Source organism: Ambystoma mexicanum, chromosome 3q (genome assembly GCF_040938575.1).
Source record: "Ambystoma mexicanum isolate Mex_15411 chromosome 3q, UKY_AmexF1_1, whole genome shotgun sequence".
NCBI classification, from domain to species: Eukaryota; Metazoa; Chordata; class Amphibia; order Caudata; family Ambystomatidae; genus Ambystoma; species Ambystoma mexicanum.
This window is the reverse complement of record NC_090926.1, coordinates 599217251-599244773: the sequence shown is the minus strand read 5'-3', so window position 1 is coordinate 599244773 and position 27523 is coordinate 599217251. Positions and strand designations below refer to the sequence as shown.

Below are 27523 nucleotides of genomic sequence, written 5' to 3'. Positions count from 1 at the left end.
CCCACTTTATTCTCAGACTGAGTCACGTGTCTCTCCGCCGACTTCATTGTGGCGACACAGAGTCTGTATCGACCCCCAGCCCCAGGCACAAGTTGCTTTCAACTTTGCAGGGCAAGCAACACGTGATGTAACGTTGTTGTTAGTTCCTGCAAAGTTGAACTTGTTGTGTGAACTTCCCCGCCCCCAGCCCAGCCAGCTCTGCTGCTGCAGAGACAGTAGCACTAGGCCGCCGGCGCTGCCCGGGCCCGGTGCAATGTTCACAATCGTAATTGTATTAACACTTGAGTCGACTTGACTAGGACTTCAGTTCATCAATCATCACAGGAGCACATCGCACGGCCACCGGGCCACCAACCACCCGCTGCGCCACCGCCGGCCTGGTGGCGGCGGCCGGCCCTGATGCATGCATGCAATTTGCAATTGCAAATCATCAAAGCAAGGTAACAATGTGTTGTTACCTTGCGTTGATGAATAATTATGCTTCCAGCAGCGCACCAGGCAGCTCCTCCAGCTTGCTCCAGGCAGCCTGGCTCCAGCCCCTGGGAACATGGCTGTAATCCCCCCCTGGCCCCTGCCCGGCCCCACCCAGAGTCTCAAATTCCTTTCTGATGCTGGCCTGGCCCCGAGCCTCAGGCGAGCTGCTCGGGCCGCACCCAGGCTGCCGCCCACGGAACACACATCTATCTTCATAATTGATAGTGAGACTGACATCAACAATTTTACAACAAAAGTTAAACAAATAATGATGGCCCAGCTTAGGCCGTGCCATGCGCGGCCCGCAGGCCGCAGCAGACACTCTGTGAGTGAGTCGCCGACTCGCGCTGCATATATTACTAAACATTTTACCGGCAAAAAAACCGGCCCAGGGGTGACCTCATGAAAACTGGCCCCCCAGGTCCTCAAAGGTCATCGGCCACTGGCCGATGGGCCGATGCGGCCAGTCCAACCCTGGGGACCGTTGAGTTGTGAATTACCTGTTGAGAATTCCAGTATTCTCTGTGTTATTGTTCAAATTGAAACATTTACTCAAACTTCCCAGGGATTACTTATTTTTATAACATACTACCATGGTCCTGTGAATTCCACCTCTGGACCTTATTTAGTGCTGCTCTTCCTTCAGATTAGTGGAGCTCCTGCCCTATAAGCAACTTTGATCACTTCTTGCTTCGTGGTCTATTCCCCTCTCCCTTGTTCTTGGCTGGAAATGTATCCTAACACCAAGTTTCAGCCAGCAATGAGATGTCTTTTCAGTGGTTTTCATTGTGATTCTTCAATGCAGGTTTGAAATAATTGAGGGATGTTCATGGGGGCGTCGGCAAGCTATAACTCTCGGGTATTCACAAGTTTTCAGGTGATGTTCTGAAGAAGAGGCACATTCTGAAAGTTCCAAACACATAATAAAGCATCTATGCAAGTCGCCATCAACAGTTAGATACAGAAAGGCCAGCGCAGGAGGTATTGGTTAAGACTTAGTTTGCCCTCTAGGCCCTGATCTAATTGTCCTACTTGCCAGCATAGAATCAGTGCCACCAAAGGTTGATGTCAGTGCTCCCTGATAGTCTTCAAATAATGATCTTAATCTTTTATCTTAACGCAGATAAAGAGATAGCATTCCTTTTGTGCCCTCTTAAGGCAACATTATCAAAGGAAACACTTTCATCATCCCCTCTGTGCTTCTTGAATTGCCAGATCAACACCCTGCAAATCCTGACCATCCACTCACAAAGCAGGCCGCGTGGGCGTTATCATTTGAGGCAAGGCCCTGCCCCCACATTCCAAGGCGGCTGCCTACCTTGCTTCCATTTTCCCTCTCCTTTTCCCTCCCCTCTTCACCTGCTCCTCCTGCCCCATCTCACCTTTCATCCATCCCTTCATCGTGTTCCTTGCCTCATCGGCTCCAACACCCGCCAATGTCACTCTCTGTCCTTCGCTCACTCTCCCTTGGTGGGCGCATTTCCGGCGCCCCTCTCCTTCATCACTCCCTCTCACTGTATGCTCTCCCGGACCTGCCCTTGCATCCGCACGTGCCACGCGTGCTTCCACCCCATTTCACACATCCCTACCCATTCTCAACCTCCCTACCATTATGGTTATCCCCACGGTTTCTAATTATGATTATGGCCTCCGAGGCAGACTGTGCCATCTACTAAAGGCCCACTACCTTCTATAATGACCCCACTTTGCCATTTCCAGCCAGGTGGTACACCCCACCTGGAAATGCAGTGGACAAGGGCAATAATGGCTGCTATAAGTCATTTATTTTATCCAACATTCCAATGGTTCTCCTTTCTATGTTTCAAATTCAATATTCTACCTTTGGGTGGAATTTTCCAATAACAGTAATGCCCTCCATCACAGGCCATTACTATATAGTAATATCTCTTAGCCCTCATTAAATGCCCTCGCTTCACCTATTAATTTGGGCCGAGGACCATTACCATCTTGTAGTGGCCCTCAGAATGCACCATTATTGGTCAGATACGTGTGCTCTGCTTGCGGAATAATCGGACTGCAGATCCATGTGCTTGATATTTTCTCTCCTCGTTTCTTTGTTTCTTTGGGCAATGTTTGCCATTAGGCGAGGAATCTGGAATGTGCATATTTGTGTATGCACGGTGTCTCCACTCTACCACATGCATGGCCAGCAACCCAAAGAAAGCTTAGTTGATTGGTAGATCTTCTGGGCGGATTTAAAGCAATCCGCTTTCATTTCTGGTGCATGACTGCAATAGGTTAGGATCACTTGTGTCAATGGGTAGGTCTAACTCGGACTATGCATCAAAATGTGTCTATCTCGCGATAATTCTTTACCAGTAAAATGTTCCCCAAAAGGCCTTTCAAAGCAGCTTCACTTTCAATGTGCAGACCTAAATCAAGACTGTCAATGGCGAAATTGCAATAGAGGTAATACGCATGCGCGTATACGGCCGTAGTACCTGCCTCGTTGAAGCCTATCTGGTACTCTGACTGCTCCAGCAACTGACAGTCAAGAAAACCTGCTAGCAGCAGTCGAAAGAGTGCAGTCCCTCACTCTACTAGGGGAATCTGGGCAGTTTGGCAATGGAGGGGAGTCAGGGGTCAGCCTTCTCTATTAACTGCACACACGTTGTGTTTTAAATCAAAATGACTGCCTGCATTGAGATTTATTTTTAAATGTACTGCAAAAACGGAATATTCATATAAGCATTTGATTTCCAGGCTACAGTGATATTTCATCTTCTGCAGAGACGTTTTGAAAACATGTTTGCATTTGGAGTTATTTTTAAAAGCTGTAAATGTTCAGGTTTAGCGTTGGGCCACCATGTGCCACAGCAAGTCGGCCATGTTCCTGGGACTTCTTTTCTCACGCAGACACACATAAAAGAGATAGGGCCTAGTGCAGATGACGCCCCCTATTCAGAAAGTGCATTTGAATGTGTGGATCATAAATGCACATATTCAAATGCCCTTTTTTAATCTTTATGCTTTGCGCAAATAGGGGGCATTTCTGTGCATTTCAATGCACACTCCAAACTCAGAAATGACACGCGCATTAAAATATGATATAGGTATTTGGCCTTGTCTGTGCATTTAATTAAGCAATATACCCCGACAAGGATTGTCGGGCAGGTAAAGGCATATTCCATTACCTGACCGGTAATCCCATCCCACAAGCACAAAAGCATGCTTGTCAGGGTGCTAATAGCATTGTTTTAAGCTGAGAAATTGCACGGTTGCTGTTTCTCCACTTAAAAAGAATACAATCAAAATGGCGGCCATGGATTTAAGGAGCAGTGAATTGCAGGCAGTCGATTCTCCATTTTCGTAGCGGCCATTTGTGTGGAAAGGAAGGCGAAGAGCAGCAGGTGTGCCAGGACTAGTGAGGGCCAAGGCTGCTGCAGGTAAGTGGGGCTAGGGTTAGGGTGGGGAGGGTGGTGAGTAGAGGAAGTGAAAATGGCGAGGGTTGTTGAAGGTGGCTGGAACAGCAGGACATTGAGGACTCACGAGCCTGCATGAGGAGCCTTGGCAAGCAGGCAATTCCATGAGGTATATCCCACATTTCAAGCTTCCTAAGTGGCTCAGAGGTCCCCTAACCCCTCTCCCGAGTGCTGCTCTTGCATACTGGAGTTAGTTACTTTCAGAACACAATCGGTGAAGGGGAGCATTCCCTGACGCCCACGAGTGTTTGCTGGTCCCTCTGAAAAATCACGTTCTCAGTACTGAAGGGAAGCAAATGCTTTAGATTTGTGAAAAAAAAGAAAACACAGCCTACCATGAAAATGTTTCCTTTCTTGTAGGCTGCCTGGATAAATGAAGAAAAGAGACCACCGCAAGAGTGGCCCAGCAAAGGGGAAGTTGAGTTCAACGACTACTCTGTAAGATACCGCGAGGGCCTGGATCTGGTGCTGAGAGGCTTACGCCTGAAAGTAAAAGGCGGAGAAAAGGTAACGGAACTTAAGGCTGCACGCTCCCTATCAATCTGAAGAATGTAGCTCAGTGCAAATGCATACATCCCTGTATTTAAGAGTGTTGCAATGTGTAAGAACTTTTCTGATGCTTGATTCTTATTGAAACACTTTAGGTTTCCTTTTAAAAACATTTAATTTTAAAACTTAAGCAAATCTTTTGGAAAACGTTGCCATCTATCAGAAACTAACCTGAACCCAAGTATCAATAGCAAGGCATGGAGAAGTACCACAGGATAATACGCCATTGCACCAGCTTCAGTCCATGCACAGAGAATCCTAACCAAGAGATCATCAACTTCAGGCTGCAGAAGTTGCTTCATTTAAGGTGGCTGTGATAAGATGAGCGAATCTCACATGTTGCTGCCCTGCCGAGGTACAGTCCACCACTCAGCATGTCTGTACTGGACCACAACTGGGGTTCCAGCTACTGTATAGACACGTATCCTATAAGACAAATAACCTGCTTCATTAAAACACTCTCACTTGGACTAAAGTATCATAAAAACATTCTACACAACACTAACTGCCACAGACTGATGTGCTCTGTCGTGGAAGTTTCCTCTGTGGCTTTTGGAACAGTTGCAGCACCTGCTCAGCAAACAAAACCATCTTGGAGTATCTGTATGTTTCGGACTAAGTCCATCTGCTCGAAAATTCCTTACTGTTTTTTTTTTTGCTACTGATTTTGTACTACCAAAAGTGAGGGAGGCCCCCTGCACCAACCTCTTGTCCCCATCCACACCCTTTTCTGTATTCCCCAACCCCAACCCACCAGCTACTGCTACATGGTAACAAATATGGTAAAACAAGGTGGAAACAAAATATGTGAACAGTCAGAGTTCGACCCAAAGGCATATTGCTATCTTGGAAGATATTCATGCTGGATGACAGTGGTTGCTTTTCGCTCGAACGGTGCTTGACAGCATTGACCTTAGAGCTTTCTGCAATATCTTATAAAGATCTATCAGCATTGGGGCAAGGACTTTTCTCTATCCCAGAACAGTTTCACATTGTGCCAGAGAACAGTCCTTATCCATGGTACATTGCAGCTTGATTTAATAAATCACAAGCACCTGGATCCCTCTAAAAGCCCTGTTCTATGCTGCTGTCCACTTGTGCCAGTTGTGCCATGCCACACTGTTTCTGAAATCTCTATTGAGTGTCGGTAAACTTGTCAAATAGTGTTTATGGGAACCTCTAGATTCCGTCTTGAGATTTGCGGAAGTCTGACGGGGTTTGGCAACCATTAAGAATTTCCTCAAATCTCCGCAGACCTTCCTGTAATCCTCAACCCTCAAGGGAAGTTCAAGGCAGCAAGGAGAGATGTGAGGTGATTAGAGGTTCAAAGAGGGAAGCTTAAGCACTTTGCAGGTCCCAGTATAGATTGCTCAGTGAGTTGCTGAGATGTGTGTAGTTGACAGTACAAGCTTCAAATATGAGGAGGATGACTCCGACTTTCTCCTTTCTGGAGTTCACGAATACATTTCACATACGGTCTCTTTCTAATGGCTCTGTAAATGGGTGAAACCTGTGGCTGCAGGTTTCCTCCTTTTCTACACATTCTGATCTCTCTGAACATAAACCAAGTGGTGTGGGGATTCTATACTATGTGGACTTTTCTCACGCCTTGGAGAACTTCAGTCTAGCCCCCTAGAATTGGCTAACATCAGTGTCTGAATATTCTGCACCAGAAGAAACCAGGACTAATGCTTTGCACTTAATAGTGCAATGAGCCCCCCCTCCCCATTTTTAGTTTGGGCTATTCGGTAGTACTGAAAGCGCTACCTTTAAAGCCAAAACTATTGTCATTAACATAAGAGCTTCAGATATGGCCTTTGAATGAGGGTCTGTAATGCTTTTCCAATGGAGATGATATTTGAGGAGGGATACACAGTGGTAATCCCTCCCATTCCCTGCCCCTAGACAATGCAATCCCTATGGATAATCCCACACATTCCTGTCCATCTCAGAGCTCTTTGATTTTGAGTGAGCTCTTCCATGTAGGCAGCCATCTCGGATGACTTTCTCTAAGGAAGCTCTCTGGAAACAAGGTGGGCTTCTTTGAATGGTAAATATAACATGCATCTTAGCAGGTGATCTTGTAGTATGCAAAGGTCAAACATTGGACATGAAAGCTTTCATTTATCCCAGTGCTGCACATTAGTTCTCATCAAATAATAGCAAAGCGGCTTCCAACAACTCTGCATTAGCATATTTACACAGAAAAAAAAATAGCACAGTAGTTTTAAATCCTTTCCTCCACCGCTCCCTTACATAACTGCAGTGGAAGAAAAACTGTCAACCGTCACTATGAGCACTCCATTTCTCATCGAGTCCTTGGGATGGCTGCCAGCATTATAAAGCTGTGTCCTGTGATGATTGTGGTCTGGGGTAAACTTCCAACAAAATGGAAGCAACACACTTCAGTTCCGCCTGCGTCTTCACATTGGAGAATGTTAGTGGGGCCCTTCCTCTACTGTTCTGCTTCTCTAGATCGCAGGGACAATGGCACCTGGCTAACATGCATGTGCTCCTTCCATTCTAACGGTAGGGCTTGTTTTATCGAAGTCACAGGAGGCCCCTAAGTTGTGGGGGACAGCCTTTCCCCTCTCCCATGGCCCACTTTCCTTCCTCTGCCTCGCGCAATCTCCCGGCTTTTTCCTCCTTTGCACCTTGCAGTCGGCAGCTCAGATGCCTACCCACCCTCTTCACCTCCCCCTGCCTTTCCTCAGGTCTTTGCTCGGCCGCTTCTCTTCTTGCCTCTCCCTCTCTGTTTTTCCCTCTCCTCCTCCTCCTCCTCATTTCCGCCCACCCCTCTCCTCTGTCGTCTTTTCCAGGCATAGCCTTTACTCCGCAGACATAGCCTCTATTCCATTATTCTCTTTGGGAAGGGAACCTCTTCAGGGTAACCCCTGAGCCCTCTTCCCAGTTATCTCTTTCTTACTCTTTTCATCTTCTTCCCCCTTTCCCTTTTGCTCTCTCTCGCGCTCTTGTTGTGGAATTTTCCAAGCGGGCTTTGCACTTGTCACACCCACCTACCATTCCGGCCCCTCTCTGTATTTTGCTCCACATACACTGCAAGCCTGCCTGATGAACCCTTTAATATACTTTTGCATTGAATTTGGGTTTTGGGGAATAGTTAGATAAATGACAGAGAATCCTGGCGCTTATATGTATTGGACCGTGCCTCCCATGGGGTGCGTTGGGGGCTACTGGAGACGTTGGTCTACATGTATATGTATGATGTATGTAGATGCACGTGTAATGCACGTTGTCTCCTTGGCTAAGATTGTGACTTTGGGGTCAAGAGACCAGGGTTCAAATCCACTCTTTCTGTCTCTGCCACGTTGTGTGATCTTTGGCACATTGGTGTTAGTCATTATATGAGGAACAGTGTTGGATTACGTGCTTCATTTAACAAAGAAACATGGTGGGATAGGTATATGTTTAGTGCTGCAACATATATCCAAGAATGTGTCTCTCAGTCCACTAACAAAGTTAATAATTGTTTTGACACAAAATGTTTAATGCTCAGGTGGCTGTGGACACACGTGATGTTATAATGGTTCTGGCTCCAATTTAGCCCTCCCACGAGCACTGGCGCCGAGAACAAAGATTGTACCGCACAAAGGCAGATATTTTGGTCTGAACATAGTGTGCTTTCCAATGAGAAGAGCTGACACGGCCTTGAACCCGCTACACAGGCCAGCTGTTGGCTGGCGCCGAGGCCTGCTAACAAGTGTTCAAAACCAAAGGAAACCTCTTTGCCTGCACGAGCTAAGGCTGCTAACCCTGTTCCACCTAACCTCCTCACCAAACCCCACAATTTTGTTTTTGGCAATGCACATGGCGAACAGCACAAAATGGTGTCACCCAAGACAGGGCTTTTGTTACTGCTGCAATTTGGAATTGCAGAAACTGAGATAAGTTCTTATTTAGAAATGTCGCTCAGAACAAGAAACTGGCATTCTCGGCAGCAAGGCATCAAAAGAAATACAATTGTTGGTAACCAATTGGAATGTTCAGAGTGGGCCGCTTCTGAGGCCAAAAGGAAAGTGGCGTACAAAGACGACAACGACAAGTCCCTTGTCAATGAGTCATGCCACCATTCTGAGACAGGCGTATGGTGTGGTGAGGCATGCGTTTCTTGCACACAGAAAAAAAGCCACAGCTGGGGCACTGGGCATTGCAAGGCCACATCACCTCTACTATATGGCAAAAGCACTTTTCTGAGATTACAAATTGTCACCAATGGGGGAATTAATCTCAAACAGCAGTAAAATATGCGTCCAGGGTGGGGAGTTAATCCAATCCTTTACAGCATTATTTTGTGGCCCTTCTCGATGGCAGGGACACCCCTCAGGCTGCCATATTTGGCTAATAAGAAAACGGGACATAAACGGTGGCGCGAGATTGTCCGGTGCATGCTTTCTTTTGCGAGTAATATCCTTTCCAAATAGGTTGGACACAGCCTCATGAGATGCCCAACGGTTGGCATTGCCAATTCTTGTTATTATGGCAGCTACCATTTAAGATCTCTGCCATAGCTATGTGCACACAATAAAAATACGTGAATTCACCACACCTGTGCCGTGAAAGTCACTAAGACCTAGGATGCAGAGGTGTCGACAGGGTAGGGCCTGAGCAGGCAAGGCCCACCCAAAATCTGTAAATGCCCACTCACCAACAAAAGGTCAAACGTTGCTGTTGGATCAAGGAGAAGCAGCAGTGCATGCTTGCTTTCATCCCTGATTTCCTCAATCTGAATCTTTAGGTCAAGTAATTCTGACTCGGTCCTGTGAACTGGGCAGAACCCTGACTTTTTGTTACCACCCACATTTTGACCGCATGCGGTGAATTCATTTGTTGTTGTCCCGTCTTCAGAAGTCTTTTGTATCCATGTAGCGCACTGATGCCTATGGGCTTTGGCGCTCTATAAATAAAAAAAAAAATAACAAATTATAAACCAAAAAATAAAAAATTAAGTATGGTATTTATATGCGGCATGTTCTCAACTTACCATGTCCCCCAAAGTATTGGTGAAATACAATTAATTCTTACTGGAAAAAAGTTTAAACTGATTTAAGAACTGTGTATGTTTTAAACACTTTATTGAACTCCTAGTATTGTGCCCAGTCTCAAAAGTGTATAACTATGGAATGCCAGTTAAGTAGTAAATCAATCTCAAATGAAATCTTCTTATAGTACTGGAAGACATTTACCATCACATAATACTACTATTCCACAATAGCATTATTGTTAAAGGCAGATTATTTTTCTCCTGTGCCTGCACGTGTATCGAGCAGCGGTCTTCAGGGCAGAATAAAGAAGTGATGTTAGGAAAATGTGAGTAACAATAATACATTCCTAAAGTATACATCTATGTTTCAATCTGTCTATTGCCTCTGCTTTTGTAGTTGTCAACTATGGACTAAGAGTATGTTAGTCACTACGGCGAGCAACTATTAATTTGCTACTGGTCCAGTAGACATTGTAGTAAATCCTTCCATGCTTCCCTGCAGAATACTGGCATCCAATATGCAGGAAACCAATCTCATGAATTGGGAGTTTGATCTACAAGACGCACAATGTAGGGTAAACCAGTTATAACACAAGTGATGGTAACACCAGTAAACTACAAAACATAGTTTAAGGATAGATTTAAGAAGAGTATGTGGGAGGAATTACTACAAATTCTACTGTACCAGTAGCAAACACCTAAGAACTATAAGAACATTTCATTGGAGACTCTCATTTACTACTGATCTGGTACAACTATAGTTACATGCATTTGAGACTAGGCACTGTCTTAGGGGTCTAATTCTGTTTTTGAATTCTCTTTGGTTGAAGTAGGCATTTGGCAAGAACCTCTAATTTGCACTCTTAATGACACACTGGGCCTCATTCCGAGTTTGGAGGTAGCCATGGTGCTATTAGCGCCATGGCTGCCTCCAAAATCGGTCCGACTCTGGTCTGGTGAAGGGAGTAATTTCCAGTCCAGTCCGAGGTCGGTGGGACCAGTAATTCCCCATTCACCAGAGCCATTCCCCATTCCCATTTGAGCCCCCATAGGGCTCAATGGGAGGGGGGAAGGCGGCAATAACGGTACTGCAAATTGCAGTACCGGTATTGACCCTGCTATCCCCTTGTGGGTCCCGTCCATAACCCGCAAAGGGACCTTGGAATAGGGCGCAAAGGGATTACCGGCACCAGTGTCATTACCGGTGCCCGGTATCCCTTTGCACCCAGGTCGTAATGACCCCCAATGTCCTCACTGTGTCCTTTTTTTGTCAAAGTGAGGTTGCTAGAGGCAATCTTCCCACTACATTCATTATAGATGTCTTTTCATACCTTTCTAGGAGAACCCTATGTGTAAATGGAATGGAAGCCCTTCTGTGCTAAACTGTGTTTGTGTACACTTAGTCGCAAAGACATCAAACTTGTAAATATGTTTATAATTTTACGCAAAGTCAACGTTTTATTTTTTTAGGTTGGAATAGTTGGAAGAACTGGAGCCGGGAAGTCTTCCATGACCCTCTGCCTGTTTCGAATCCTGGAGGCTGCGGAAGGATCCATTGAAATCGATGGTGTGAACATATCACAGATTGGACTTCATGACTTGAGGTCAAAGTTAACTATTATTCCACAGGTACTGCTTTCCTATTTAGCTTTTTTTTTAAATGATTACCTGTAGCTGTTTGAACAAAATAATTAATAAGCCTGTAAATCAATCTCTAATCGCTACGTTATTCTATGCTATGCTATCGCTTCTGTGTAAAAATGAGAATTAAGTATGCACTGGGCCTCATTATACGATCAGTGGTATGGTAAAAAAAAGTGACGGTAGTTCTGTTACCACTAATTGCACTGCCAAATAACAGGTTTGGCTTTGTAGTGGCAAATTTACCTCACGCAGAATTCATTCTGAAATTCGAAAGTGACCGGAGCAGGTAAAAATGGCATCAAGTTTCCAAGCAGACAGAAAAGGGAAGGGAGTTGGGGGAAAGTACATGTTGGGTAGGAGAGGACAGTTGAGGGCAGAGGGGACAGGAAACAAGAGAATCTCAGTTTTATTAGAGCGGAGTTGAAGAGACCCAGTGTGCATCCATTGGTTAATGGTAGATAGACAAAAAGAAGAGAGGAATGCTATTGGTCTGCAAAAGTGAAAAAGATCTCAGAATCAAAGGAATCAAAGGCATCGAAATGCCAGTGGACAAATAAAATAAAAGTGCAAGGAAAATGAACGGTGTACAGAGAGAATATTAAGTCACCAATGCCAGAGCCTTGTGGGACCCCAAATCAAAAGGTGGAGAACACGACGAGTATCCAGCTCACAAGAGAAAGTGCCATTAGATAGTTCAGATGTGAAACGGGAAGCGCTGATGAAGATATACCAAGTCAAGTAAAAGAAGAGGAGAGGACAGAATGGTGCACTGTGATGAAAGCTGCAGTCGAATTAGAGGAAAGAGAAGATGATAGGTTCGGCTTGAATGTCTTTAAAAGGGGATATCTACATAGGTTTGCGCCCCAATGTACTCCAACACACGATCCTGGAGTGCAAGAAGATCTTAACTTGTATGTTGAATTGCAGGAGTCTGTTAGCCTACACAAACACTGTCAATGTATAAAATATGATCTATTCTTCAGTTCATGTAACGGTGAAGCACTTGGACTTGAAGGCAAGAGATCTGCTATCACCCTCTATAAGGGAATACCAAATATACTATGCAAGAAATGGAAGGCTTTGTAGCTCTCAATTACAAAGTGTATTTCAGGTTCAGAGAGCCATGGCCATAAGTGCTCAGTACTAATTTCGTCTCACTGGCTTTCTGTTAGATAAGGTGTTGGATTGTCATTGGTACATAAAACATTATGTACGAAATGACCAATCAATTTAAACAAACTTGGAACAATTGTGTGCAATGGCAACCATTATTTTACATTCTTCTACCAATAGCCTGCTGGAATTGCAATGATACGGATGCAGCTCTTTGGCTCGGCTGGCAAGTCCTTATGGACGGTGTCCTACCCTGGGTGACTGTCTCTCAATCTGTGAATAACACTCTATTATCATCATCATGGTTATAAAATATTGTATAAAGGATCTTATGGTCTTGCTTTGGAATTGTCAGAAATTATACAGAAAGACACACATGATATTTGCAATGGATTGTCAAATAACAATTCACACTCCTGGGATAGAATGTTCTAGTTTGTATTGAAGTTCCAAGCTACATTGAACAAATCCATAATTATCCCTTACTTCAGATACCATTTTTTTCTGGACACACATAATTACCCAAGATTTAACATTGCAAGGTCTAGAAAAGCTAGACATTCCATTGTGCACTCAATTTAGCAATCCGATTGTAATAAGACGGTGCTCATTGACCAAATTCACCTTGTATGCATGGCTGCAGTCATAATATACTGTAGTCATACTGTTAGCGTCTTCCACTTGCTATACTACATTTGATTTCTTCCCAGCTCACAACATACTCTTTACATTCAACAAAGAAATGTATTATGCTTCCTTCTCAGCAGCATTTTAAAAGGGACAGGTTTAGCAGTGCAATGAGGCAATAACCTGCAACCTACTACTCCTTTCTGCAACACTCCCAAGTGCAGCCAGAACTCCCAGCCATTTTAACTCCATCCATGATGGTGTGGTTAAAGCGCTTTACCCTTCTTTTTGACTCAGGGTGGTATTTTGTGGTTTTGCTATGCTTGGTACAACTCTCTCACATGAAACCCTCTTTCACACAACACCATTTGAACACTATTGGCTGTTGCAGTGTGGGTAGAACACTCTCCATCCAAAAAGACTTTCAAGGAAGCCGATCAGTTCCCTCACCCTCACTTTCTGAGTGAACATAACTTTCAGGCACTCGGAAAACAGATCTGTTAATTTTATGATAAACCTACCCACTTCAACATGAACATTGATGGGAACTGCTAAATAAAGTGCCACTCCCACAAATGATAACTTGGGCTCCACACAAAAACCCATTGGCATCTCTCTTTCCTCATCAATCTGACACTTGCAAAACACTCCTCACAGCCCTTCACCATTTTTTCCCACCACCAAAAAAGAGAGCAGCCCATCTACTTCATTTCCTGGAGGACACAGGAGTTAAACTAGATTTGTCAGAAGGAACTCTGCATACCACGGTATTCCAATTCACTTTGATCCCTTCTAAATACCTCACAGGATTTACTCTAGATTTATCCTATCACAATTCTATGTCTCTCTTCATTTTTAGATATACCCTTGAAACTCCCATGTCGATCAAAGTCATTCTTTTACCCGTAGGAAGGTTTTCCCAGATAGGAAATTGACAGCTATGGCCGAAAATTAAGTTGGCAGGGAAAAAATATCCTTTAGCATTTGGATGACTTTGTTGAAATCAGTGAAACATTGCAATACTGCATCACTGAAAAGAGTTTATATATACATATGCAGATTTAATCTATATAGAGTAACACAAATCCATAATTTGAGGGATTATTGCATTTAAGTGATATGTTTGTATTCATTGGTATGCGTGTTGTTGCTTATGTCTTTGTTATGAACATTGTTGTTGTTGTATGAAGCAATATGTCTGTGTAGAGATTTATCCTTATGCATTCTCTTGATCTTCCATGATTATGCACTCTATTCTATTAGTCATACTTTGTGTATTTTAGAGATTTCATGACCTGTGTCAGTTGTTAGATCAAAATGTTCTTCATATACAAAGATAGCTGTATCAGAATGTCCAGAATGTTTAAGTGTGTGCATCTTTAAGTGCAGGAAGTCGGTCAGAAGTTCAGTGTTCGACTGATTGCTTCTCCATGTTTTTACCATTTTCATGCATCCTGTGTTACAAATAACAACATTGTGCCATTCCTTTCGTTATTGTCACTTTCAACCCCTAGCTAAACGTTCACGCTTTAAAAGTTCTTGGCCTGCTTTTCCACTTCTCCAACTCCAATCTGTCGACATATTCAATAAGTGTCTATACGTATCTGTCAACATAACACTGTTCTGCTCTCATACTGTTACCTTCAATTGTCCTTTGTGATAAAGAATCAGCTTCAACATGTTCCCCAAAAGACTCGTTCCACTGTTCGTCCCGAACCAGACTAAAATAAGAGCCTTATCAGAAGTTAAGACAATCCCCAAGCCTTTCTATTCATCATGATGCCTTCCATCCTTTCTCAGAAACACACATTTGCCTTTGGGGGACTTCCTTTGAATTACGTTTGGTGACTGAAATTCATCTAATATGGAACATGCTGAATATCACAATACACAATATCCAAATGTTTCTTTCCAGCACTCATTATTCACTACGGTGCAGTCGGACCAAGAATCTACTACTTGCATTGTCGTAACACTTTTTACATTGATTGTGGTGCATGGTTTCTTTTTCTGCCAATTGTCTTGAACTTCACTGATAGACAAGACAAAATCGCTTAAACTCCTTCAATATTACTCACTCCATGCATACTTGCTCTATTGACATTTCTGCCATAAAATAAATCCAAAAAGGAGCCTTGCTACATGGCAAGTAACTCTGAAACACCTACACTATGTTGCATTCACTAGGTGTGAAGTCCTCTACAAGGAAAACATCCATGGACATGTTTCACCTTGCCTATGTACGATTTTGTAGTGCTGTTACTCTTTCCCTCAAGCACTGCATCTTATTTCTTTTAATCTTGCTAACAAATCAGACACTTTTATCCTAATCAGTTACAATGCTATCAATCAGCTTAGGTAATGGTGCAATTTGGTCTTGCGAAGGATTCCCCTTCCTCTAAATGTACATCCTTATTTTGTTGTTATTAAACGTTATAATGAACTGGTCTCTAACATATTCAAAACAATGGTACAATAGTAACATCCTGTCCACGCTGAAATTAGGCCCATGGACAGCAAGGACATAGTGAAGGAAGCTCTCCTCCGAGGTACTCTTTCACCGGTAGCTCTCCCACAGCACGTAGGAAAAAGGCTGGCCATGGAAAACCTTGCATTTCCACTGTGGTGGAAGACACAGACCATAATCCTAATGAGCCTCTTAATATCCTTCAATTTTTAAAATGCATTCTTGATTCTTGAAGTGTTGCTCAGATACTTTGCAGATATCTGCAAATGCAACACACATACATTATGCTTTGCAACCCAACCACAGTTTGCATAATTCACCAGAAGTACTTTCCATGTAGCATACAGGATCATAAGTCCATAGGTGGAACCAATATTTCATTATCCTTGGGATGCTTTTTATTGTGTATCTTCAAATTTATTAATGGGAATTTCATTTTGATACTGTTTTATGATAAAGGTCTTTGCTAGGCTGCCAGAACTATTTTCATTTTTTGCCATCGACGAATGGTTGGGGGATGCTCCCTGGTATTGGTCAGTTTCCATAGCCAACGGTTACTGGGGCCAGGCATTATCTGCTTTGTGATAAGAGAATTTGTAAATGTGTGAACTGTGCTTTTGGTAGGCCTGATCGTATGATTATGCTTACTATCAGGGTCTCTGACAAAGTGTTCTCCAACCAATCTCTATGAAGAACCAGTGGTCGAAGTGTACAAGAAGAAGTAGTGGAACTATTTTCCCTGCTGGATTGCCTCAGCTCTCCACAAACCCTAGCACCACACACCCTCCCATGCACAATAGAAGGGAATGTTCAGTGCAGTGCATTTAAGTGCAAGTTTGAACTTCTTCCTACACTTTAATTTTAAAACTATTATTGCAGAACAGTTTCTTTAATAAATAAAAGTGTAGGAACAGTAAAACTTAAAAAATAAAAGTAGAGGAGCACCGCTCCCAACCACTCCCACCCACTTCAACCACTGTGAAGAACAGAGTAGGACTTTGACTGTAATATGGACAGTAAACCCATCCATCGTTAGCTGAGCCTATGGGTTTTTATGTCACTACTCTTTCAGGTTGTGAGTGCAGTTTTTATTTTAATGTAACCTATTTTTTTGCTTGCAGATGTTCAATGAAAAAGCATCTCTTGCGTGTTTCGAATTGGTAATTTATCTTAAGTAGCTGAATACAAATTTAAATTCAGTAAATACACTAAGGAACTATTAATAGTTTTCAAGCATACTTTTTTGTAAATGTTTATGATAGTATACTAATTCAGGAATACAGACATTTCATGTTTGTCTTTGACATTTGTAGTGCATTTGTGAGGTGATAAAGAATGCTTCAACACACATTTTACATAAGAACATATTTGCATAAGGACATATTGCAGCCAAAGCAATTTAATTGTTTGGGGCTTTACTATCACAGCTTGTGCAGAATGAACAACCTGGTGGTGGAGGGGGAATCTGGAGGGGGAATCTTGTTACATGGACACAGCACAGTCGATCAGTAGTATGATACTAGGCCTCGTTAGCAGTATGGCGGTAAGGCAACAATTGCGATGGTATAGCTACCGGCACCGTTGTTACCGTACCGCCATACTAGGAGTTCTGCTCTAGGGTGCCCTTGCAGCCAGGTGGTGTGACCAGGTGGCCATACTGGCACCTGCGAGCAGGACTTGATGGTAGCAACGGTACCATTATGAACAGTACCGCTGCTACCATCCTCCCCATTCCCATTGAGCCCTCTGGTGGCTCAAATGAGAATGGGGACATACCAGCTCCGGCACCCGCAGAAGTGGAATTACTGGGTCCGCTGAGGTCGGAATGACCCAGTGATTCCACTTTCGTGGGTGCCCGAGCCGGATGCAAGTTTGGGGGTAGCCTTGCCGGTAAAACCGGCAAGGCTACCTCCAACCTTGTAATGAGGCCCACTGTATACATTATTTTTATTTACTTTTATGATGCAACAACTTACAAAAAGGGTGTTCGAAGGCACCAGAGGCAGGTCACACCACCTATGGCACAGTATTTAGTATCCTACCTTACCATTTGACAACATAACATATTCATAAAACTAACATCCAGCAGCAAAACAAATACATTAAATATCCAGTGTAAAAACAAGGAGTGGCACAAGTGGGGTGCAGAAAACTCAAAGGGAAACCATATTTAGACCAAAAGGAGGGGCCTAGCAGGCGAGACCTAGTGGGGTTGGGGGGGGTTAGAGGAGGGAGTGTAGATGGATTGCCAGTTTGATCTGAAAGGGGTCCTCCACAAAGTCAGTTACTTGAAAGACTGACTTGAGCAGGGCAGATTTAACCTTCTCTTAAAATATTTGTAATTAGGTTTGGTTTTCCAGTGGGTGGGAAGAATATTCCACATTTTTGTGGAAGACACTGCTAAGCTTTTCTCCCCTCTTTTAAGTTCTTTACATTTAGGGTGAGTCAAGAGATTTTCAGCAGTGGATCTGAGATGCATGGCTGGAGAGGAGAAGGGCAGAAGGGCTCTTAAGTACTAGATTCCTTTGTTATATTGGCGTCTGTGGATTATACACAATGCTTTCAAGTGGCTTTTGGTATTGAGGAGAGCCATTCTAATGCCCTGGGTGCTGGCGTGATGAGTTCTCTCTTGTGGAGATTTCATACATGTCTCACTGCTTGGTTTTGTATGTAGCTGAATCTGTGGGTCTCGTGTTTAGTGAGTCCTACATACGCAGAGTTACAGTAGTCTACGGTCAACAGGATAAGTCCCCTGGTCACTATGCTTCGGGCCATCACCAAGAAAGGGATGATTGTCCACAGTACGTGAAGTTTCAAGTGTACAATTTCATCAATGTGTGGGTTACTAGACATCTCAGTAGATTGAAAGAAAAGTTTAGGATAAGGTGGGGATTTATTGGGGTGGGATAATGCCACTGTCACTCTTACTGGTCCTTCGGTGGATGGGAGATGCCTTTTCAGGTGAGACTTTAGAACCTAGATATTAGGGGATGTTCATTCTTGCAGGGATAGAAGTTCCAGTTTTGGGTAGCTAAGAGGGTAAATGATCGGAAGAGGGAGATGACATTGGGTATTCAGTCGATATTGAGGTTAAGTATGGCTTGGGATTGAAAATTGCAGGGAGGAGAGTTTCGGGAGATCCTGTTGACCAGGTAGGCAGTTCTTGACTGTGGAGATGTTTGAATACTAAAAAATATCATTTGCGTTTTGATTGACGTAGCATGGCCCACTTGGCAGTAGCGCACAGTTGTGTGCATGAAATGACAGGGGTTAAAGAGAGGGCAGCTGGTAAAGTTTAGAAAGGTGAGAAGATAGGCAAAATAATAGAGGGCAAGACATGTAAGGAGAATGGATCAGAAGTCAAGTCTGCGGAGGAGAACAATGGGGATTAGGGTTTTAGATAGTGAGAGGTGAGGTGTTGGTGGAATCTGGATGTTAGCCTTGTGGCCAGAGCAGTGGAGGTGATAAACTGTTAAACCGGAAGCTGAATTGGGTAAGGCAAGCAAGGGGAAATGAATGAGGAGTGGAATGATGAGCAGTTGCCTTACAGGCCCGGAGAAAGATCACTGCACTGATAAACATAAGGCAACAGAGGGCAATACATTAATGGATGGTGTAGAACAGCTGCTGATAAGAATGGATACTTCAGTGGTGAAGCAAAGGAAGGAGAATACAATTTTGGTTTCATCAATAAATAGATGGTAGAAGAAGCCAAACGTGGGGTTTGAAGTGTTTTAGGGGCATGAGAAGGAGCAGTCCATCAGGTAGAAGGTGACCTAAGCAAGGGCAATGTCATAGATGACAAGATGTGAGACTCAGAAGGAGAAATGGATCATCAACAGTGTCAAAGCAAGGAGGATGAGAATACAAGAGATGAAAATGGAAGGGCAGTTATGGAGAAATTAGGGACATGAGTGGGCACAGTTTCCATTGAGTATTTGCAGTGTAACCCAGATTGAAGAGGATCAGTGAGTTTAATGGCAGGTAGGTGGCGATATGACTGAACACCACCCTGTCCTAACTCTGAAAAGTGGGGAAGAGGAGAGACAGGCTAGCATTGTTGACTGTTGCTTTATTTAGGATGGGTATAAAAGTGGGCACTTGAAATGAAGTTGGGTAGGTAGGTCACTGAGGAGACTGATAGGTTGTTTTGTGATTTTATTTGTATATACTTTTACATTATGTTTTAATGTTTATGTTATAAAATAAGCTGTTTGACTTATTTACTAGGCTATGTTTTAGTTAGAACTATGACTAAATTTGTAACACATTTCCTTGTTCATGAATGGCTGTTTAATTGTTTAGTTTGTGGCCTAAGTTTATGTTTTTCTTATACTGAGGAAATCCCTTATGATTTCTCTAAAGAATAGTTTTATTTTCTCCTTAGTTTTTTTTTATACATTTTGTAAATTCAGTAATGGCTGAGCAAGGAATAATTGAACTGATTAAAAAATTGAAGGACCCTCTTTGAGATACCATTGTGTCAGCATAACCTTGTGCATTGTTTCTGTTTTGTGTAGGATCCCGTTCTTTTCTCTGGATCTCTACGGATGAATTTGGACCCATTTGAAAAATATTCAGATGAAGACATTTGGAAAGCCCTTGAACTGTCCCATTTGAAGAAGTTTGTTATAAGTCAGTCAGCTAAGCTCAATTATGAATGCTCAGAAGGAGGAGAAAATCTCAGGTAATACCAATGGGTGCTAATCACTGTACTTTATGTCAAGCTCTGTTTTGTTTTTTCTTTTTACTTTGCCTAAATGGAAGTATTTCCGTCACAGCTTTTCTTGGGAAGAGCAGTGCTATTTCATTTGGCAGTGAATATGGGTTGATTGAATGCATCAAAGAACACTTCACCTTATTTGATGGGTATCCTCGAAACCCTCAAGGTAAAGGTGACTGCCTTTAAAAGTGTGCATGCTGCATTCATTCAAAAAATCAAGGTGTACTGTTCATCAGGAAAAGTTATTTTTGGAACAATTAGTCACCCTAGTAACAGGTTTATTATTATAGGGTGTAACGGTAGGCCACCCTCAACATGGAAGCTCTCCCCGCCCCATTCAAGGTGTCACGCAACAAACTGTTTAATGGATTATTTTATTCAGCCCTCTCTCCAATTCATCTAATACCCCTTGGATCCCTCCCTCTGAGCTACCAATGAGCTAAGAACCAGGCCAGTGTACAGGAAATATATTTATATTTATTTGAATTAGAAGTTACGGAACTCACACTGAAATGTCAAACAACACTTTATCCATGCATGGCACAACACAATAAACATCTATCAACATAAATAAATCACACACAGGATTTGAAAAGAACACAAATTCTTTACTTTCTATGAATTTCACTTCAAGAAATAATGAGCGCGCATCGGTGAACAGAATTTACAAATGTAGTGCTGTGCAATTTTGATTTTCCTGTGCGCTTAAAAGGATTTCAGACCCCCCTCCACTGAAAGGCCTGTGTTGGGGAATGATGGACATGAATATTGGACTGATTTAAGAACAAAGACACACCTCTTTCATAAAGAAGTCAGAGTCAACAGGACAAAAGGGATTACCCAATTAAATGATAGGCTTTAATTTCTCAGCGCACACTGGGAAATGAACTTTGTTAATTTCGAATGTCAAAAAAAATTACCCCGTAGTGTTCTGCCAAAGGGAATTAATTCAATTAATATTTTTTTGTTAAATAGGCATCAATCCCTCCCTACCCCCCCCTGTTATAAAGGGAAAGGATTTAAGGCAAGCAAACTCCCCCACTTTTTGGTTTAACAGGACTCAATTCTAATGAGATAGAAAGCCTCTGGTTAAAGTTCAGCTGAACCAGCTGCTTGTCAGAAACTTCTGGAAAGATAGGGGAGGAGTCTGGTCACTCCACTCTCAAGAACGATCACCAGCTCTCTACCATAGGACCTAGTCACCCTTTAGGTCTTCCCAGAAATAGACAGCTCCACCTAGATGCACTCTTAGCAATCTCCTTTGGTGCTTCCTTGCAGTTCTCAGATGGTAAGTTTCAGCAGCTCTCCCCTATGGTCAAATTCAGCAGCTCTCTCCCTACCTCATAGTGCATCTCCTCAATATAGTATTGCTGACACAAGCAAGTTTACAATCCTGGGATGTAGCCTGGAAGAGTTCTCGCAAATGGCATTGGACAGTTACCCTTTGCTCTCCTCCCACCTCCCACCTCCCTCTACAGATTGTTTTAAGAATCTGGAACAGACATATGACAACTTTATTTGCAATCCCCATTTGTTCTCATGTCAAATGTTGGCAAAAATATAGTTATGTAGCAAAACTTCATAATTTTACTCGCAGTTGTCATAATATATATTTTTTGCAATTCAGCTAATCATGGGAAATGAAATAAGACGGCAGCTAGGTCTGCAGCATTTTGCACGGCTGTGTGGCAATTTGTTGCCATTTTCACAAACAGCATAACCGTTAGGAACATGAAATGTATTCCCCATAATCCTAATTTCATCCTCACCAGGTTCTTCAACTCCCAAATTTGGGACATTTTCAGATCAGCCAGAGACCCATTTTAGATGGCCATTACATTTCCCTGAGTCGTAGGTGAATTAATCTGCTATCACCTGGAAATTACTGATAAAATGATGCATGCATGTAATCAGTATGATTTATGGTTGCTGAGAAAAAGCTCTAAATTATAATAGTCATTTTAAATTAATAGTAAATCTTCATGTTGGGCAAATGGAAACTTCCCTGCCTCCAGGCCATGTGTTCTCACTGGGCCAGCCTGTAACCAGAGCTTTTTTTTTTTTTAATTAGGCTCTTTGTGTTTGCAGCTTGCTCCATGGAGTTGGAGTTTCACCCTCCCTTAATTGTAGCCCCCATTTTCACACCTACTTCTTACATTTTGGTCATGCATCAGCCAAAGGAAATTGTCCTGCATAGATAGCCCAGCCTTCAGGGACACCACCTTCCAGGCAGTCCACATTTTGTTGCAGTTGTAAAATAGCTGGGGGGATGTAACCGAGGCTTTCCATGGGGGAATCTTTGTGACATTTGTCCCACAACAAGGGAAGGGTTTGCCTCGCACCTACAGAAACCTTTTCATTGAAACAAAGTGGGCTTTTCTTTTCAAATGTTTGCTGGTATTTTGCATGCAAAACATAACATACCTTACTTTTTGTCAATATGCACCATGTCTTTTCCCTGATATTTTTATGTTAGCAGGGGTACATTTTTCACATTTAAACTGTATTAATTTACAAACACACATGCAAAGCTGTTTTTATGTCAGTGTTTAAAAATCCTGTTTTTCATGTGAAAGGGACCTTTGATTACCTTCTACCTATGTCAATTAAAATACTGCTTTTCCTTTTGTAATGACAGGTAGGTCTTTTCACATGGCCCTTCCTTGTGTTACTTGCAGAAACCACACAGTCTGCTTTAACAGGCCCATTTCTGGCATGAAAGTTTTGTTGTAAATGCTGGCAGGTTAGCTTCTCATTGGGCCCTTAGCTTTGGATGGTTTGTGAGCCTTCGATTACACCCCACAAGAGCAAACATGGAAAAAACACAAATAAGAATGCTTTGCATATATTTTATTTACATGCCCGCCTCTTTGTGAAGGGATTGACCAAATGGTGCGAGAATTCTGCGAGGAAACACCAAACTGGAATTTCCCAATGTGCATGAAGTCACCAGGCCTCTCCATGGGGTCAACATAAGAATCTCTACAGAGTGCATTATTTTTTCATGACTGATAAGAAGCAGGCGCATTCCATAGAATTTCATTGTGAAGGGCTACTGTGATTTCCATGGTGGCTTCCATTACCGATCTCTCGCACAGTGGTGACACATTCAGATTGGATTCAGCTGCATTTTGTGAGGTGACTGGTGTGAGAAACCAAAGGGTGTCTCGTCCACTAGTCCTCGGGAACTTGTCATCCAAGTGACCAGGACACGGCCATCGCTTGTGGATCGAGTTCCTGGGGGTGCGCCAGCGTGGGAGGATCACCTGCATGAGGGGTCTTTGGGGAGTGGAGGTGAGATAGCCAATGGTGAGACACAGTATTCCCCTTTATTTTGTTCATCCAACTCATCCTACATTTTAGGATGCTCTGAGGTCCCAACCCCAACCCTTTTTACACAAACACTGGGCTGAGGAAGAGGGTGACCAGACTTACTCTCTCACGTTGTACTGGACATGTCCTGTTAATCGGGTCAGGCAAAGTCAGGCACTTTACACTAAGTGCATAGACCTGATACCAGTTAGCTCTCCTCACACGAATAAAAGGCTAAACCCAACGACACACTCTGAGCAAGGTGGAACACAAGTAAAAGCATGACTTCCGCAACAAAGGCAAACCTACTGGAGCAGAGCAACGGATCAAGGGGCGAGAGCAGCGGGTCGAAAACCCCAAGAGTTCCCTACCAGCGGTCGTTGCCTCTGACAGGCTGTGGAAAAAATGTCGGAAAGGCCAGATCCCACAAGTGAAGACTGCATTGCATTGACAAGGATGCCAGTGACCCTGCCAGGTGAACAGTGGAGTGGCGAGACCAAGCCTGTGGTAATCCTTGACTCGTGAATTCGGAATGGCAAAACCAAGAAAAAGATGCGCAGTCAGTGAATTGGCAAGTGACCTAAAAGACCAGTGTGTGTTAAGATTTGAAATTGCAACAGTTTATCACAAGTGAAGCCTGCACGCGTGTGAGTGAGACACGAGGAAAGGCAGACCTGTGAATGAACTTTTAAGTAAAAGATAGCTGAAAAATCAGTGATACCAAGTAGCAGTGTGGTCTGGTGAAGGGAAGTAACCCACTCGAAGGTCTCCCTGAAAAGTAAATGATTTGAAGCGAGAAAACAAAAGAACAACAAAAGTGAAATAGCGAGGTTTAACTCCTAGAGAAGGGGAGAGTGAAAGCTAAACTGGAAACCTTGAGTTGAAGTTGTCCTGCAGTGGTCTGAAAGGTAAACCATGCACATTTGAAAGTCTTTGATATCCAAAGTAGTCCCAGCCTGACAGAGGGAGACCCGAAGTGAAATAAGCTTGGGGAAGGGAGCCCCCCATGGCAGGTTTTGTATTGAACTTTATTGTGAGAGGTCTGAGCCCGGATGAGGGGGACCTACGAGAACTGTGTGGTGAAAAGTCTGAGCCCAACTGAGGGTGACCTTTGTGAACTTTTTGGTTGAAAAATTATTTTGAAGTCGAGAAAAGAAACTTAAACGTGGAAGGCCAGACAGGCCTCAATCCATGTTCTGGAACTTTGAATTGTACTGAAACCCGAGCCAGAGTGTGTCCTGCTGCCTGCTGGGGCAGCCTTACTCTGTGAGGTCTAACGTGAGGAGGAGAGCAGGTTCCATCAACTTTATGCATTTGAACACTGACTTTGCCTTTGCGCATACATTTCTCCTTTTGACACTTGTTTGTACAAGAGATAGGGCAGGCATTAGGTTTTGTTAGCAAAGGCCATTTTGATTTGAATGACTCCACTAGGATTGCAAGTGAAGCTAACCTTCCTGGCTAAGGACCATTGTGTCATCATTGATATCTGAGACCGATGACAGAGGAGCTAGTCACGCAAGCTACTTATTTGTTGCTCTACAGATTTAAAGGAAGACATTCAAAATAGTGCATCAGAAACAAATTCCAAACTTTGACCTAGAAATAGATCTAGGAACAGCAATTGTTGAATGTAATGTGAAACTTGATGGTAACACTGCCCCAGAAATCTTTGAGTATTGTCTCTACAGATGAGGATATTAAATGGGCAGTGTGAATTATAAGATTATGGCCCAGTGACCTATGTATGCATTCATGATATGTGTAATATACACACACACACTACACTTTGAAATATTTCAATCTGTCGTGTGTACACAGGTGAAAGTCTTGGCAATTAAACTATTGGAACTAGCTTGCAGTGAAGTGGATGGGGTTGTGTTCTTTGAACATGGTAAGGCAATCATGGTAAGGCAATCATCAATATCAATATTTCTCCCAAATGTGGATTGTCTGAAGTACTAGCTATTACGTTTGAAGTAAAGCCATGTCGTAATCAGTACATTTGTATGGTTTCTGACTGGTGGGGTTTTTCTGATGTCTTCGTAGTACTTTGTGGAGGAAAATACAGCAAATACGTTTAGTCTCTCCTTGATACGGACTCTCAAATGCCTTTTTCTCTACAATTTTAAAGATTTGTGTTCATCAGTGCATCTATATGGGTTCTCTGGTGTTGAAACCACTGTCTCAAATTAACAAAAATCTTCATCACCTGCAGTACATTTACATGGTTTCTCTCTGACATGACTTCTCGTTTCAGTGGCGCAGATTTTGAAATGATGGCCTTTGTTGCATTTGATGCACTCGTATGTTTTCTTCTCTCCTGTGTTAACGTACTTCTCGCGTGTACTGACTCCCATTCCCCCCAGCCCACCTTCCCTCAAGGTGAATGTACCTGGTAGTAACAGCGCCTTGATGCCCGAGGGTTTTGTGTGCTTAACACATGTAAACTTAAATAAATAAATACATGTGGGCACTTTATAGCATCCAGAGTGGCCTGCTTGAGAGATTCATAGGTAGGGAGATTCAAATGTGAGGAAGAGAAGGGCTTGGACTGCTTTCCTGATCACCAGAAGAGTGATGCTGGCCCAAATCGATGTGCAGCATAGTTTCCAAAGCTTAGGGAGTTGAGTGGAAAAGCACTGGTCACCAATCATGGTATTCCTGGATCTGGGGACCCTCCGAAAGGTTGTGGGTGGAGATCCGGATTGGGTGTGCTGGTTTGCACTTGTTGTTTTAGTCATGAAGGTAGACAGGGATGGTTCTTATCAGGCATTTATTTTCAGGAAGAGGATCTCGACGTTTACTCTTTTTTGGATTTAGAGATATTGGAGGTTGGGCAGACAATGAGCCAGCTGCTTCCTTTACTTCGGGTGAGTGTGTAAGTTGGTGTAGTGTTCTGCCTTTTTTGGAGTCTGTCTAGTTGGTACTGCCTGAGGCTGGAATACAAGGTGTTAACATAGTATACCCTAACGTTGTCAAGTGTGCAAATTACAGCTGCATGCACATCTGTATCAGTGTAGGAGGGAGTCTTACTGGGAAGTATGGGTTGGCTCAAATCCCTGAGATGCATTAAGGTTTTGTAAGCCACTGCTTATATATGTGTGGACATGTTACTGCTGCTGCTAAAATGCACATAATATTCTGTAAATGGACGGTGTGGTGATGGGCATTTTTAAGGAATTGGGAGAGAGGGTTTTGTGGTTGGGGCATCTAAGGAAGGGTTTGGGCCATGACTATACATTCAGTTCTAGATCCCTTGAGTTTGAGGTGGCTGTGGCTCACCCAGTCTTCTATGGAAAGAAGGCACTTTGCAATGAGGGACAATTGTTATAATGTCCATGGCCTTGCAGAAGCTCTTTGGTGGAATGCCCGGTTCCAGTCTCTAGGCAGTACTAAAGTGGGGATCATGAAGTGGTTGGGCAGGATAGGGATAAAGGGGAGCCGTGTGGCATCCCGCAGTAGATGCAGAAAGTAGGGGACATTAATGAATCGAGTTTGGCATTTTGGAATCAGAGGATGTGATGTGGGTTAGTATTAAGCAATGCAGAGAGGTATAGGAGGATCAGCATGGAAGGTGTGATGCTGTCAGCCATGGCAAGTTGTGCATTGCAGATCAGGCCAGTTCTTACCCTAATAGGACTGAGCAGCCCAAACAGCTGGCTTACATCACTTCTGCATGTGACTAAAAGCAACCTTTGATATGGTTTCCGGCCACTTTGGTCAACGTGAGAGGGGTGTAGCTTTGAATTCTAGGCACCACAAGTGCTAGCGATTCTGTATAGATTGGCCCTATTACTATGGGCCAAGTCTGATTTGCTTATAGTTACCCCTATTGCATTGCACCGCAAGCTATAAAATGATGGAATTGAAGATGTCAGAAGCAATGCCAGTGATTATGATTATTTTCCATCTGTTGAGATTCAGTGTTTCACTGTTGTCCTAGTTGCATGGCTTTGCCGAGATGAAGACTTTAAGATTGCTATTGCTAGAATCTTAAGCCTCCCCTCCCTGGTGACCGTCAATGAGGCTGAAACCTCTCTGGAGGTGCTCGTGGTCTCCTGCAGATAAGATGTGACCTAACAGCTTGAGCTCCGCTGCCCTTTTTGGGATAGGATCAACCCTGATTGTATTTGGTTTTTCAACTTTTGTAAGCGCACAACAGGCAG

The 27523-nt window shown here is 43.2% G+C and overlaps 1 protein-coding gene across 1 annotated transcript in view; it reads left to right on the top strand.

Annotated features, from left to right (window-relative positions):
• Positions 1-27523, top strand: part of ABCC3 (ATP binding cassette subfamily C member 3) — an 804906-nt gene that overhangs the window by 762431 nt on the left and 14952 nt on the right. The window contains exons 27-29 of the mRNA XM_069654461.1: positions 4278-4424; positions 10939-11097; positions 19840-20006. Of these exons, the coding sequence (XP_069510562.1) occupies positions 4278-4424; positions 10939-11097; positions 19840-20006 (473 nt within the window). The remainder of the gene's footprint in view (positions 1-4277; positions 4425-10938; positions 11098-19839; positions 20007-27523) is intronic.